This window comes from Phocoena phocoena, chromosome 15 (genome assembly GCF_963924675.1).
Source record: "Phocoena phocoena chromosome 15, mPhoPho1.1, whole genome shotgun sequence".
Lineage (NCBI taxonomy): Eukaryota > Metazoa > Chordata > Mammalia > Artiodactyla > Phocoenidae > Phocoena > Phocoena phocoena.
In genome coordinates this window covers 59,697,331-59,711,860 of record NC_089233.1, presented here as the reverse complement: position 1 = coordinate 59,711,860, position 14,530 = coordinate 59,697,331, and the positions used below count along the sequence as shown (strand labels likewise).

The following is a 14,530-nucleotide window of genomic DNA, read 5'->3' as shown; positions in this document are numbered from 1 at the left end:
GGACAAGCTGGGTGACGAGAGCAGGCCTCTTGCCCTCTCTGGGCCTCTGGGCCTCTGGGCCTCAGGGCCTACATTATACAAGGTAGGAGGTTAGAGGTGGGCCAGCCCAGTGTTCACAGCCTTCTCAGACCCATTTTCATAACAAACATTTTGTATCACCCCTTTACTGCCTTAAATGGAATCCAGAGATAATAAAACTGACCTACATGCACTGAGAAAACCAATATCATGCCCTAACTGGAGGAAAGAAAGGATAGTAATTGGGATAAAATGATCTGTATTTCAATCCTCAGGTATAAGAACAGTACAAAGCAAAATGAAGCCGTTACGTGCTGGCCTCTACGTACAGGGCTGTATTATGGTTGATTAAAAATGTTGTTAGGGGCTTCCCTGGTGGCGCAGTGGTTGAGAGTCCGCCTGCCGATGCAGGGGACACGGGTTCGTGCCCCGGTCCGGGAGGATCCCACATGTTGCGGAGCTGCTGGGCCCGTGAGCTGTGGCTGCTGAGCCCGCGCGTCCGGAGCCTGTGCCCCGCAACGGGAGAGGCCACAACAGTGGGAGGCCCGCGTACTGCACAAAAAAAAAAAAAAAAAAATGTTGTTAGCGTGCCGCTGTGGGTGATGTAATTTTTCAAAATGGTTTAAAAAAAAGCCTCAGTAAGGGCTTCCCTGGTGGCGCAGTGGTTGAGAGTCTGCCTGCCGATGCAGGGGACAAGGGTTTGTGCCCCGGTCTGGGAAGATCCCACATGTCGCGGAGCGGCTGGGCCCGTGAGCCATGGCCGCTGAGCCTGTGCTCCGCAACGGGAGAGGCCACAACAGTGAGGGGCCCGCAAACTTAAAAAAAAAAAAAAAAAAAAAAAAAAAAAAAAAAGCCTCAGTAAGACTATGAACAACACAAAGTTCAGTCTTCCCTTGATGGACACAGCAGTTGCATTCCTAGGAAATTTGGTATATATCAAAACCGTGCAAAAAAATACTTTTAAGTTTATATGTTAAATGAATTAGGGTCTAGGTTCACTTTATTAAGAGCAGGTTTTCAGCTGCACTAGGTCCTGGCGGGATGTGTGGGAGGAATGACCGTTTTTTGTGGTGCAACTATCTCCTTTCCATTGCAGGGCATCCAGCACCAGCCCTGGTTCCCAGTTCCTTCCCCCTTCATTGCTGTGTCCACCCCAGATGCCCTCCAACTTCCCAGAAAGTCCAAGAGCCTGGGGGCTCACTCTACACTATGTTCATGCTCAGCTGCAAGCAAGGTCTTTCCACCCTGGAAACTGACTGATGACTTGCCCCAGCTTAAAGGTCTGAAGGTGATCCGCTCCCCATGATCCAGCTCCTCAACTAGTATTTGAGTCCCTGATTCCAGCTGTCACCCCTCTTCACTTTTGTGCCCCTGGGAAAACACTTTTTTATGCCAGGGCATCCCTGGCCCCTCCTCCAGAGGCCTCTGGGTATCCTTCCCCTGTAACACTACCTGATAGCTAATGTTTATTGAACACTTACTGTGTCCCAGACACTCTTTTCTTTTTTTTTTTGCGGTACGCGGGCCTCTCACTGTTGTGGCCTCTCCCGATGCAGAGCACAGGCTCCGGATGTGCAGGCTCAGCGGCCATGGCTCACGGGCCAAGCTGCTCCGCGGCATGTGGAATCTTCTCGGACCGCTTCGGCAGGCGGACTCTCAACCACTGCGCCACCAGGGAAGCCCCCAGACACTCTTAAAAGAAACTTAAATACACTAACTTATCCTCATGACAACTCTATGAAGTGAGTTCTATTATCATTTCCATTTTGTAAATGGGGAACCCGAGATTCCTAAATGAGTTTGAATCCAGGCGTCTCAGATATGAGCCTTGTGTTCCCAACCACTACACCACCCCTGTCTCTCTTTGGCCTGTAGGACTGTGCTTCCTTGGCTGGTTTCTGGACGCAGCTCCAGATGATCTGACTGGAGGTATTTAGGGCCACAATGTGATTAGAAGGGAATGTGAGGGTGTGAAGTTGAAACTACATTTTCATAACATTTATCTAAATATCCTTAACAAAACTGGGTGAGGGGTGGTGCTGAAGGCCCCGCCACCTTCCTACCTCTAGCCCCTCCCTCCGCCCACCTCCCCTCGCCCCACCTCCACCCCCAAGTCCCACAACCACTACCAGCTCCAGGCTCCCCCCAAACTTGAAGATCCACCACCACCTGCTCCTGACCCACCCAGCCCCACCTCTTTCTCCCGTAACCCCACTCCCAGTACTACATGCTCCCCCACCCTTCAAAGCTCACTCCCTCCCCAAGTTTCATCCCAGTCCCCTCCAATTTCATCCACACCTTTGTTCCCATCCTGGCCTTACCCCGGTCCCACTTTCTAGTTCCACCTTCCATCAACTGCCTGGCATGTTGTCAGCCTTCAACTACTTTTTATGTCGGAATGTAAGGGGCTGCAATAGTGAAAAGTTAGGTTCCTGCCCTCAGTGAGCTCAAATTCTAGTGGGGACAACTAATAATCATCAAGGAAATAAATACACACGCACTCACACGTACAAGTAGCAGTAAGTGCTGAGAAGAAAACTTAAGGTGCAAATGGGAAATGAGAAGGAGGAAGATGTCGCGGTGGAGGGGGTGATCTCAGGAGGCTTCTTGAAGGAAACAATTATGTAGAGACTTGGCTGAATTAGGGAATGTGTGTGGCTGAGGCCCATGTGGGTGCCAGAGTGGAGTCAGTTTAAAGGGTGGTGTTGGGAGATAAGATGGGGGTGTGTGTTGCAGGAAGCAGACTATGCAGGACCCTGTCAGGTGAGGAGATTTTCAGGGGCAGAGAAGGCAACCACCTCCAGTTATTTCAGAGGCCCAGTTCCATGCTATTCGTTTCCCATGGCTGCTGTAACACATTACCACAAATCTGATGGCACGAAATGACAGAAATTTATTCTCTCCTATTTCTGGAGACCAGAGTATGAAATCAGTATCACTGGGCTGAAATCAAGGTGTTAGGGGGCCATGCTCCCTCCAGAGACACGGGGGAGAATCTGCTCCTTGCTTCTTCCAGGTTCTTGTGGCTGCCAGCATTGTTTAGCTTGTGGCCGCATCACTCCCATCTCTGCCTTTGTGGTCACATTGCTTTCTCCTCCTCTTCTGGGTGGAATCTCCCTCTGTCTCTCTCTCATCAGGACACTTGTGATTGCATTTAGGGCCCACCTGAATAATTCAGGACCACTGTTCCATTTATAGATCTTTAATCACATCTGCAAAGTCCTTTTTGCCATATAAGGTAACATTAACAAGTTCCAAGGATTATGACTTGGATATCTTTTGTGGGAGACATTATTCAATTTATTATATCTACCCTTTCTTCTGATATCTGGTAATTCAATTATTTATTCAATTTTCAGTGCAGTGTAAACCTTGACACTTGTTTCTTTTTCCTTTTTTGTAATGCGATTATCTGATTTAAGTTTTGATTGTTGAGGCATCCATTTCAAAGAGGCATCCCCTTCAATGTGCTTATCTTGAATAAAAACATTGCCAGCCACAGGGCTAGATAAAGAGTCAGGCCATCTTCCCCCATAGAGCTTCCTTTGTTTTAGAGATCTTGTTTGTTTTCAGTAACTGATCATTTGAGCTACCAGTTGTTGTTTTTTTTTTCTTCTTCCTGGGCTTTAAATTCCCACTCTTAAGTTTTAAATTTACCAATAAAGAGTGAGCCCACAAAATCATCAACCCCAATAAAACAGAACCCCAGGTGCTGTCTCTCTCTCTCTTTCTCTCTCTTTCTCTGTGACCTCACTGTGTGGCCCCAGGAATGCTGTGTAAATTCCAGGTCTTGTAAAGTAATAAGCCTCTGTTTCTTCAAAGTTTCCTGATGGGTATCACTGAAGGGCATCTTGCACTCATAATACCAACCACAAGGGCCAGTCCAACTATAACACTGGTTATCGATATGCTGAAACTGGCACAAAACACTCAGACTAAATTAATGGCCCGTTAGACTTAGTATTATTCCAGCTGCTTTTCTGTTTGTTATGATGAAAAACATCCAGACTAATCCACTTCCCGACCTAATAGGTGCTAATAAATGTCTGTGTGGAAAGAGGAAAGGGAGTTTGCATGCACTGAGTGTACACAGAGCACATAGCACATAGTAAGCCCTCAGTGGATGTTGAATTGAATTGCTTCTTATACAGTGCAGAGAGTCCACGTGATTGTCCTCGACGTTCCAAGAGGTGCAGTTTGTTACTAATGGTGGTCAGGGAGGGAGTGGGGGCTTCAGGATTAGAAATCGGGCGTGTCTGACTCCAAGGAATGCATGCTTTCCCCTACACCAGGGTTTCTCAACTTCGGTACTACGGATATATTGGGTCAGATAACTCTCCGTTGTGGGGTATGCCCTGTGCATTATAGGATAATTAGCAGCATCCCTGACCTCTACCCACTAGATGACAATAGTACCCCCCAAGTTGTGACAATCAAAAATATCTCTAGACATTGCCACATAACCCCTGGGGGGCAAAGTATTCTCTTCTTGAGAACTACTGCCCTCCATTATGCTGCCCTAGTGGAGGTGGAGGTATAAAGAGATGCCATTTCATCTGGGAATTGAATCCAGGTGTCCCACGGAACAAGTAAGAAACTGTCTCTATGCCACAGAGGTGGAGATCACTGGTTATCTACTGATGTTTACTCTCTGATTCTCTAGTGACAGATTTTAGCTGGGCGCACCTTGCTAGAATAAAGACTACATTTCCTAGCCTTCCTTGCAGCTAGGTGTGATCATGTGACCACATTCCAGCCAATTAGAGGTGATGTGGACAAATTCCCAGCTGTGACCTTGAAGGGAAGTGTCATTCTCCCCCTCACTACTTCTTTCCCTGGTCTTTCTGCCTGGGATATGGACCTGGTAACAACAAGATCAAGGAATCCTGGGTCTCAATACCAGGGAGTCCCGAATTGCCTGGCCAGCTTATACTGGAATATTACTAAAGAAACCAACTTTCTTCTGATTTGAGCCACTGTTATTTAAGAGTTTTGTTAAAGTTGCCAAACCTGCATTCTAACTGTTACAGCCACCCAAGTCAGCCACAGTGGAGAAGGAAAGAAGGCAGGAAAGGAGGAAGGAAGCATGTAGATGGAGTGGAGGGGCACAGGTGGTCTGGTTGGGCTCAGAGACACTCAGGGAAACCTTCTGGGAAAGACTCTGAGTTGCATCTTGAAGGAAGAGAAAATGTGGAGTGGGGAGCAAGGGGGCAAGCCCTCCAGAAGGGGCTGCAGCAGAAGCAAGGGCCTCAGGGAGAGACCCGGGCAAGGTCTTGAAGGACAAGGAGGGCTTAAACAGGCTGAGAAGAGAGAGGAAGGCAAATCAGAGGGGAGCCCAGTGCCAAATGGGGAATTTCGCCAGGTGAAAGGAAATCGGGTGTAGGGAATCCGGAGTTCGTCATAAGGCCTGAGGGCAACTGGAGGCTGGAATTGGAGGCAGAGGAATGATTGGGGAGTCCCTGGCCCTCTCTTAGAGGACCCACTCTAGGGCTGAACAGTCATCCATACCCCATGCCCCATGCCAAGATGAGCACAGCTCTGCTGGGCCTGAATTTTTGACATCTTCTTGTCAAGGGTTCCTCCGGTGGGCAGCCAGGGCCAGCAGGAGTGCAGCCAAGGTCACTGCTTTCAGCCCCAGGACCGCAAGAGTGAGCACAGACAGGAGGCCTGGGGGACACAGAGGAAAGCTCAGGAAGGACCCCAGCTGAGCCCCCAACAGCCCACACCTCAGTGCCTCTATGGTGGAGTTGGGTCAAGCTTCTGTATAACCTCTGGGGCCTCATCCTTTTTACCCTGGAAGAGATCAAAGACCTCCCATCCCCCTGTCCCAGGCTCGAAGAGCCTTTGCCCAATATCCTACCTGTACCTTTAATCATCTTGACAGCATCTCTGACCTCTGATAACAATAGAAAATTTCTTTCGTTATATACTGCTCAGCTCCTCTGTCCCAGGCCCTGAGCTAAGCACTTCCTAATTGCCTTATATAATCCTCAAACTAATCTTGCAAGGTAGGATAGCAATCCAGCTTGTATAGGTAAGGAGACAGATCCAGAGTGGGGAAGTGATTTGCTCAGGTCTACATGTGTCAAAGTGGTGATGGGGCCAAGTGGTTTGGCTCCCAAGAATGGCAGGAAAAGGGCTGAGCATCAGGGAAGCTAACCTGGTCACCTCTATTCCAAGTTCGCCCCAGTTATCAAGTGCCCTTGAGTGTACCTTGAGGTGATGTGACAGGCACAGTTCTGGGCACTTGACTCATGTGGCCCCATTGGATCTGTACATAACCCCATGAGGTAGGTTCTGTGTTTCTTATCTCCCTTCTTCCCCCTAGATCACAGAGCAGGGCACCAGAGATTCAAGGAGTAAGGCAACTTGTCCATAATCTCACAGCTAGAAAGTGACTCAATCCAGGAAGCCTGGCTACAAAGCCATGCTCTTCAGCACTGTTATGCACAGCTTCATAGTGTAGCCTTGCTCTGAATCACGGGGAGCTCACCACCTCGTAAGCAAGACTGCCCACTGAACAGTTAGTACTGACTGTTAGAAAGTCCTTTCTTTGACTGAGCTTTAATGTGGTTCTCTGGGTTCTGGTTCTGCAGCTGAGATGGAGTCCTGGGAACTGTCCTAGTGGCAGAAGGGCCCTAGAAGTCTGGGACTGCACCTTTCCCATGGCCAAGCCATCTCTGGCCCCACTTACCTGTGGGAGCCTGGTTAACGCCACTGGAGATAGGTACACTCACCTGATGGAAATACCTTGGCTGCACGTTCATTGGTGAATTCTGACTCTTGGAGAGAAGTGTGTTTTGCTGCAAGGAAGAGAAGTGGTCTCACACTCCTCTTTCTTTCTACCACTCCACTTCTTGAGTCCCTGTGTTAGGAGCTGGGGTCCCTGAGATGAGTCTGCCAATTTCTGCCTGGGAGGGGGGCTAGAAGTCAAGCCCTGTAGTTAGAACTGCATGAGCCTCTCTGGGGTAGGGACAATGCTTGCTTCACTGCAGTGTCTGCAGCACCTAGTACAGTGTAGAGTAGTCAACAGGCATGCAACAGATGTTTGTTGAATCATTAACAGTCTATAAAATGTTCTGTGGAGCTCAGAATGGGGGTAAATTAACTCTGCCTGGGAGAAGGAGAAGGTTTCACAGAGGAGGGGCTATTTGTGCTGGGCCTTGAAGGATGAGTAGAAGTTCTCTGTAGAAAAGGAGAAAGCATTCCAAGCAGAGGGAATAGCTTATGTAAAGGCCTTGAGGCTAAGAAGAGCTAGCTTGTTTGGGACATGATGAAATTTTCCTTGTGGACCACCTCCCCCTCTCCCCCAACATCTCCTAAACCACCTGTCTCACCTTTGACTCTCAGCCTGGTGCCCTGTCCAGATAGGTATTGCCTGTTGGGTTTCCTCTGAAACTTTACACAGTAATAAGTGCCTGAATGCTCAGTGGAGATGCCACGCAGAAGAATGCTGAAATCATTGTTGTAAGCCCGGACCGCTGTCACATTGGGGTAGGAGATACCTCTAAAGTTGTAAATGGCCTCCCGGCTCAGACCAGCTCCCCGAAACCACCTGATGGGTCCGGGGGGACCATCTCCAAGCACCGTGCAGTTCAGTAAGACAGTGTCTCCAGTGGTCGCCAACACCAACTCTTGGGGTTGGATGATCCACAGTTCTGGCTCTGGGTCCCCAGCTCCTGCAGCCAAAGAGAGGACTTTGTTGTTCCCTCTCTCCCTCCGTAGTCCAATCATTTCCTCCCTCATATCTACCCTCCCTTTGCTTCCCCTGTTTTCTTCACTCAGTCACTCCCTCCCGCATTCCCTTGTTATTCACTAATTGATTCACTCAGTAAAGGAATTCTCTGTACCTACTATGTGCTGATGCTAGGATGGGGAAAAGGAAGCTTGCTAAGACCTACAAATGTCCTGCCCTGAAGAAGTTCTCTGTCTGGGGGTGGAGATGGTCCAGAAAATCCCCCTGAGGTTGGAAACCCAGAGGACTGCAGGACTAAGAGAAGCTTGGAAGGAGTCAGAGAAGACTTCCTGAAATGCTTGCATTAAGTTAAAATGAACCCCCCTCCCCACTCCACCACACATACATGGATACCCTCCATGTCAACGGTTTACAGGGGTTTCACAAACATCAATTCTTCTATTTCATCACCTGAATATCCCTTGAAGTAGGAATTTTGTTGCCTATTTTGCAAGTTCAGCACTTGAAGGAGATAGAGCTGAAGTGACTAATTTAAGGACACATTTATACTGAATGACAGACCCAGGATTTGGGTGTCCAGGTCACCAATGGTGGGCTTATAGATAGTATGACTGGTTACTTGGGGCTTAAATGATCAGCCCCAGTTCTTGACTCTCCTCTGATAGTGTGGCACATCCATACTCTTGCTGTGGATTCATGGTGGCCAGGTACACTTCCTTGTCTCTTAACTTTGACCTTAGCCATGTGACCTGCTTTAGCCAATGGGCTGTTAGCAGATATTATATGAGTAGAAGCTTGAAATGTGCTTAGGGTGTTGGGACTTGCCCGCTTGTTCTTCTGCCATCTCCAAGAGAAATATGTACTCTGGCCAGCCTGGGCCCTGGAATGAGACATGTAGAACAGAACCACCCCAGCTGCCTGTAAATGTGTGAGTGAGACATACTAATTGTTATATGCCATGGAGATTTTGTGTGTGCAGCATGACTGTGGATAAAGGTGACTGATGCAGGGAGATAGATCAGAGCAGAATGCTATGACCTGCAGGGCCTGATACTCACTCTTCACAAACACGGAGGTGCCCTCATCCAGCTTCTTTCCTGAGGGCTCATTCAAGCCATCAAGTCTCACACAGTGGTAGGTTCCAGCATGTTTCGTGGTGACATTGTGGATATAGATGGAATAGTCGCAATTAAATGGTTCCAGTGTCTTCTGGATCATGGGCATTACCCCGGGGAAGAAGCCATGTTTGAAGTTATAAATTTCCTGCTGGTCCTGGTTGCTCACCTTGACCCATTGTATCATGTCATCAGTGCAGGAGCCGACTACTGTACACCTCAGCAGGAGTGTCTCACCTTCTGCCACCAGCATGGGGCCCTCAGGCTGCAGGACCTTCCATTTACCCCCCTTGCTCTGCTCAGAAGCTCCTGCAACAGAGGAAGAAAGGCCTTGTGCTGGGCTGGAGGGACTTGGAGCCTTAAGAGGCAAACTTAACATAAACCAGCCATCAGCTGGTCAAGAACAATTGCTTAGAACACTTGAGGGGTGTTGTTGGAGAGGGAAGTAAAAGAGGAAATGAGGCAGCTGGCTGGAGAGAGAGAGAGAGCAGGGCTGTTAAATGGATTACTTATGAGTAATAGATGGCACTTGAGTGCTCACCATGTGCCAGGCAATGCATGTATTATCTCATTTATTCCTCCAACACTCCTTAGAGGTTGGCAGCATCATCCCCATCTTATAATAGAAGACATTGAGAACCCAGAAAGAGTTAGGTAGCTTTCCCAGAATCACTGCTAATTGGGCTGAATTTTGCCTCCCCGACAAATTCATATACTGAAGTCCTAACTCCCAGTACCTCTGAATGAGATTCCATTTGGAGATAGGGTCTTTAAATAGGTGATTAAGTTAAAATTAGGTTGCATAGGTGGGTCCTAACCCAAATATAACTGGTGACCTTATAAGAAGAAGATAGGTTGAACTATTGAGTTTGGCTTGAGACTGGGCACAGAGAAGGAAGGCCAAGCCCTCCCAATGGAAGTTCTTCTACACCTGGGTTATGAACAGCAACTCAGGTACTCCCTCCAAGAGCTCTGTGAGGTTCTCCATTTCTGAGAGAAAACCAATGCTCAAGGAGGTGCAGAAACCTGAGGGGAACCATGCATTCAGTAGGTGTCATGGCCAGGATTTGGACTCAGATCAACTGCCTCAAGATTCTGCTCACTACAGGTCATCAGCTTTGTGCCTCGAGTTTCCCTTCATCTGTGCTTCCGTCGGGCCTTGGGAATAACTTGGTCTCATTCCAAGACTTAAGTTTGTATCGCGGTGTTTCTCAGTTGGGAGTGAGGTAGGGGAGTTGAATGAAGCAAACATTCCCTTCTAACAGGATCTAGGGAAGGGTTGTGGAATTCTAAATTAATTTCCCCTCATCTTCCGCTAGGCATGTGCCATTAGCCACTAAGAACTGCCTCACAGCTGTGACCAAGTGACACCCCACATTCAATCCTAGGAATTTCGTTTGTCCTTAGTTCCAGGAAGTTCAGCAAACACCCACCCCCAAACACCATTATTTGAGTCAGTCAGACCTTGTTCTCTCTAATTCTTTCTAGTCGTTCTTCCCCTGGCCTCAGGTAGTTTCCTCACATGGATGTGCTGAACTGTGCCCATCAGTCAGCACAGGGCTGAGAATAATGCCTGCTCCCACCTGTAAAACTGGAAAACCTCATGATCGACAGGGCAATGGGTAGACTACACAGAAGGGAGTACTCTACCTAGAGAGAGGTGCTCTGGTCCCACCTAGCAAATCTAGAAAGCAAGGTCCCAAAATAATAAAATATAGTAACATTCTATTGTGAGGCTTATAATGCATGTGTAGGTAAAGTTAAGGCAATAATAGAATAAAGGCTGGTGTGGGGAGAATGTTAGTATACCATCATAAGGTTCTTATACTATATGTGAAATGGTATGATATCACTTAAGGTAGATGTTGATAAATTACAGAGGTATATTATAAACCCTAAAACAACCACTAAACTTCAGAATAAAGTTATAGCTAATAAGCCAATAAAGTAGAGAAAATAACATTATAAAAATATTAAATTACCAAATGAAAACAGAAAAAGAGGAAAAAGGGAACAAAGAACAAGTAGAACAAATAGGAAAGTAATAGATTTAGACCTAATCATATCAAAGATTACTTTAAATGTAAATGGTCTAAATATTCCCGGTAAAAGTTAGAGATTGTCAGATTGGACAAAAAAGTAATATCCAACTACATGTTGCCTACAAGAACTCCACTGTAAATATAAAGATGCAAATATGTTAAAAGAAGAATGATGGAAAAAGATATATCATAGTAACACTAATCAAAAGCTGGAGTGACTATATTAATATCAGGCAAAGTAGATTTTGGAGCAAAAAATATCTCCAGGAATAAAGAATGCCATTTGACAATGATAAAGGGGTAAAATAATCAAGAAGACATAAAACCCCCAAACATTTATGCACCTAATAACAGAACTTGAAAGTATATGAAGCAAAACCCAACAGAACTGCAGGGAGAAACAGACAAATCCACAGTTACAGTCTGAGATTTCAATATCCTTATTTCAATAGTTGATAGAACAAATAGGCAGAAAATCAGAAAGAATACAGAAGATTTAAAAATACTATCAACAACTTAGTCTAATTGATATTTACAGAAAATTATATCCCCCAATAGCAGGATATACAGTTACTTTCAATTGTACAAGGAACATTTATAAAGATAGAGCATGTTCTGAGTCATAAAAAAGTCCCAATAAATTTAAAAGAATTCAAGTCATGAAAAGCATGAACTTTGACCACAATGCAATTAAATTAGTAGAATCAGTAGCAGACAGATGCCACGAAAACTTCAGATGTTTGAAAACTAATACACGAGTCAAAGACAAAATAAAAGGGTAATTAGGAAGTATTTTGGTCTGAATGAAAACAAAAACACAGCATTAAAGTTTGTGGCATGTTGCTTAAGCTGGTGGATATTTTAGCATTAAATGCTTATTTAGGAAAGAAGAAAAGACTTAAATGAATGCCCGTAGTTTCATCTTAAAATAGAAAAAAGGAGCAAATTAAATCAAAAGTAAATAAAAGAAAGGAAACTATAAGGATCTGAGTGAAAATCAATAAAGTAGAAAACCAAAAACAATAGAGAAAATCAACAAGAATAAAATCTTTGAGAAGATCATTAAAACTAATACATCTCTAGCCCTTCTGAATACGGAGAGAAGGAGAGCGAGAGAAAGAGAAAGAGAGAGTGTGAGAGCCATAGATAGGTATCAGGAATGAGAGAGGTGACACCAGTACAGTTTTTACAGATATTAAAAGGATAATTAGGCATTGTTATTAACAAGTTTCATGGCTATATATACTTAACAACACAAACAAATTTCTTGAAAATCACAAACTACCAAAGCTACCTCAAGAAGAGATAAACAGATGTTTCTATCTATTTAAAACGTTTAATTTGTTTTAAAAACCTTCCCACAAAGAAAACTCCAAGTCCAGATAGCTTCACTGGTGAATTCTACCATATATTTAGATACAACACCAAAATCTTGATCGATAAAAGAACACGTTGATAAATAAAAATTAAGAACTCTTAAAAGGAGTTCAAAAGACACTTGTGAAAGAAGAAAAGACAAGCCACAGAGTAGGAACAAATCTTTGCAAAGCATACATCTGATAAAAGGTTTGTAACCAGAATATACAAAGAATTCTCAAAACTCAATAATAAGAAACACAATTTAAAAATGGGAGTTGAACAGAACCTCATCAAAAAAAGTGCACATGAAAGATATTCAACATCATTACACATTAGGGAAATGCAAATTAAAACTACAATCAGATATCACTACACACCTTTTAGAATGACTAAAATTGAAAAGGCTGACTATACCAAGTGTTGGCAAGGATGTGGGGGAAATGTTATCCTCCTACACTGATGATGAAAATGTAAAGTGGTAAAACCACTTTGGAAAACACTTTGGCAGTGTCTTAAAAAGTTAAACAATCACCTACCATATGATCCAGTCATTTTATTCTTAAGTATTTTCCCAAGAGAAATGAAAGCATATGTCCACACAAAGACTTTTATATGAATGCTCAAAGATGCTTTATTTGTAATAGCCCCTAACTGCGAACAACCCAAATGTCTGTCAATAGGTTAGTGGAAAAACAAACTGGTTTATCCATAAGGTAGCTAGAAATGAAAAGAAATGACTATTGATATGTGCAACAATATGAATGAATCTCAGAATAATTACAATGAGTAAAAGAAACCAGGCAAACAGGAGTATATACTGTATGATGTTTGTTGTATAAAGTTCTAGAAATTGCAGACTACTCTATAGTGATGGAAAGCAGATAAGCTGTTGCCTGGGGAGGAGGAGGAGTGGAAAGGGTGAATCACAAGGAAACTTTTATGGGTGTTTGAGGTATTCCTCATCTTGATTATCTTGGTGATAAGTTCACAAGTGTGAAATGTCCAATGCCCACAAAACTTGTCAAATTGTACACCTTAAATATGTACAGTTTATTGTATGTCAATTATACCTCAATAAAGCTGTTAAAAAATTTATAAAGATGAAGCTTCTGTGTGTGATGAGAAAGGGAGAACTAATGGAGAAGAGGCAGTGGGAGGAGATGAGGGCTCAGAAAGTCTCATGATTTTTATCCCAGTTGGGGTGAGTCTGGGAAAGTGAAATAGCAGGGAGGAAACTGGAGCCTGGAATAAGGCCCTGTGCCCCACACCCCTCTCTCTCTCCCTTTCTTGATTCTCCTTCTATGTTGTCACATGGACTTTGGGAATTGTCCTGGGTGCTTTGTCTCTACCTTAGCTGTGGAGCTGGACCATTCCCTTTCCCACAGCTCTGGGATTTCTTTCCACCCATTTTCCATCTGCATGCTCTTGTTTTTCATGATTCCTGTTGAGGGGTTCCCTTTTGGAAGCATGATAGAAATCAATATTTTTCAAAAATATTTTGAATATATTTTATTCCGGTTAGTTTAGATATATGATTTCCTAACCTAGTGCCTAACATGTAATGGACACTCAAAAGTCTTTGTGAAATGAGTTAATAAGAATTACGATTCACATTTTCCTCGAGAAAACCAGCTGGAAGAAGAGAAGTGGTGCCCCAAGTCACAGCCAGTGAACGAGGGAGCATCCAGGTCTGACTCCACACCAGGGTCCCACTGGGGCCTCTCTTGGGGGTGACAATTCTGGAGGACCCTAGGTGTGATGAACAGAATCTAGACCTCAGTAGGGCTTGGGGCAGAGACCCACATGGGCAGACGGTGGAATGAGCCCACTGATAGCCATGCATTTGTCTGGTGGATCAGAGGGTTCTGGGCTCAGAGGGTGAGTTGTACCCAGAAGGCCCAAAACTCAGGAGCTAAATCAGCCTGATCCTGACTTAGAGGAGACATGGGTATGATAATAATAGCCAACAGTTACTAAATCTTTACATCGTGCCAGGTATTTATATGCATTATCTCATTGAATCCTCCAAACAAAGAGGTGGTTCCTAGGATTAGTCGCATTTTGGCTCATGGATGTTTGATTTGTATCGTTGCACAGGGCCCAAAGCTTAGACAGGCCTCATGCTTGCCTTAATGCTCTACTGCTGCTGTCTTAAAATTCTTAATACTTTTTTTTAATGTCTTTATTGTAGTATAATTGCTTTACAATGGTGTGTTAGTTTCTGCTTTATAACAGAGTGAATCAGTTATACATATACATATGTTCCCATATCTCTTCCCTCTTGCATCTCCCTCTCTCAA

General features: G+C 44.7%; 1 protein-coding gene across 1 annotated transcript; it reads right to left on the bottom strand.

Annotated features, from left to right (window-relative positions):
- Positions 1-5,416: 5,416 nt before the first annotated feature.
- On the bottom strand, positions 5,417-10,434 carry SIRPB2 (signal regulatory protein beta 2). The gene is given in 6 exon segments (XM_065893273.1): positions 5,417-5,442; positions 5,527-5,685; positions 6,756-6,821; positions 7,356-7,697; positions 8,773-9,138; positions 10,413-10,434. Coding segments are annotated over 6 exon segments (981 nt in total).
- Positions 10,435-14,530: the final 4,096 nt, after the last annotated feature.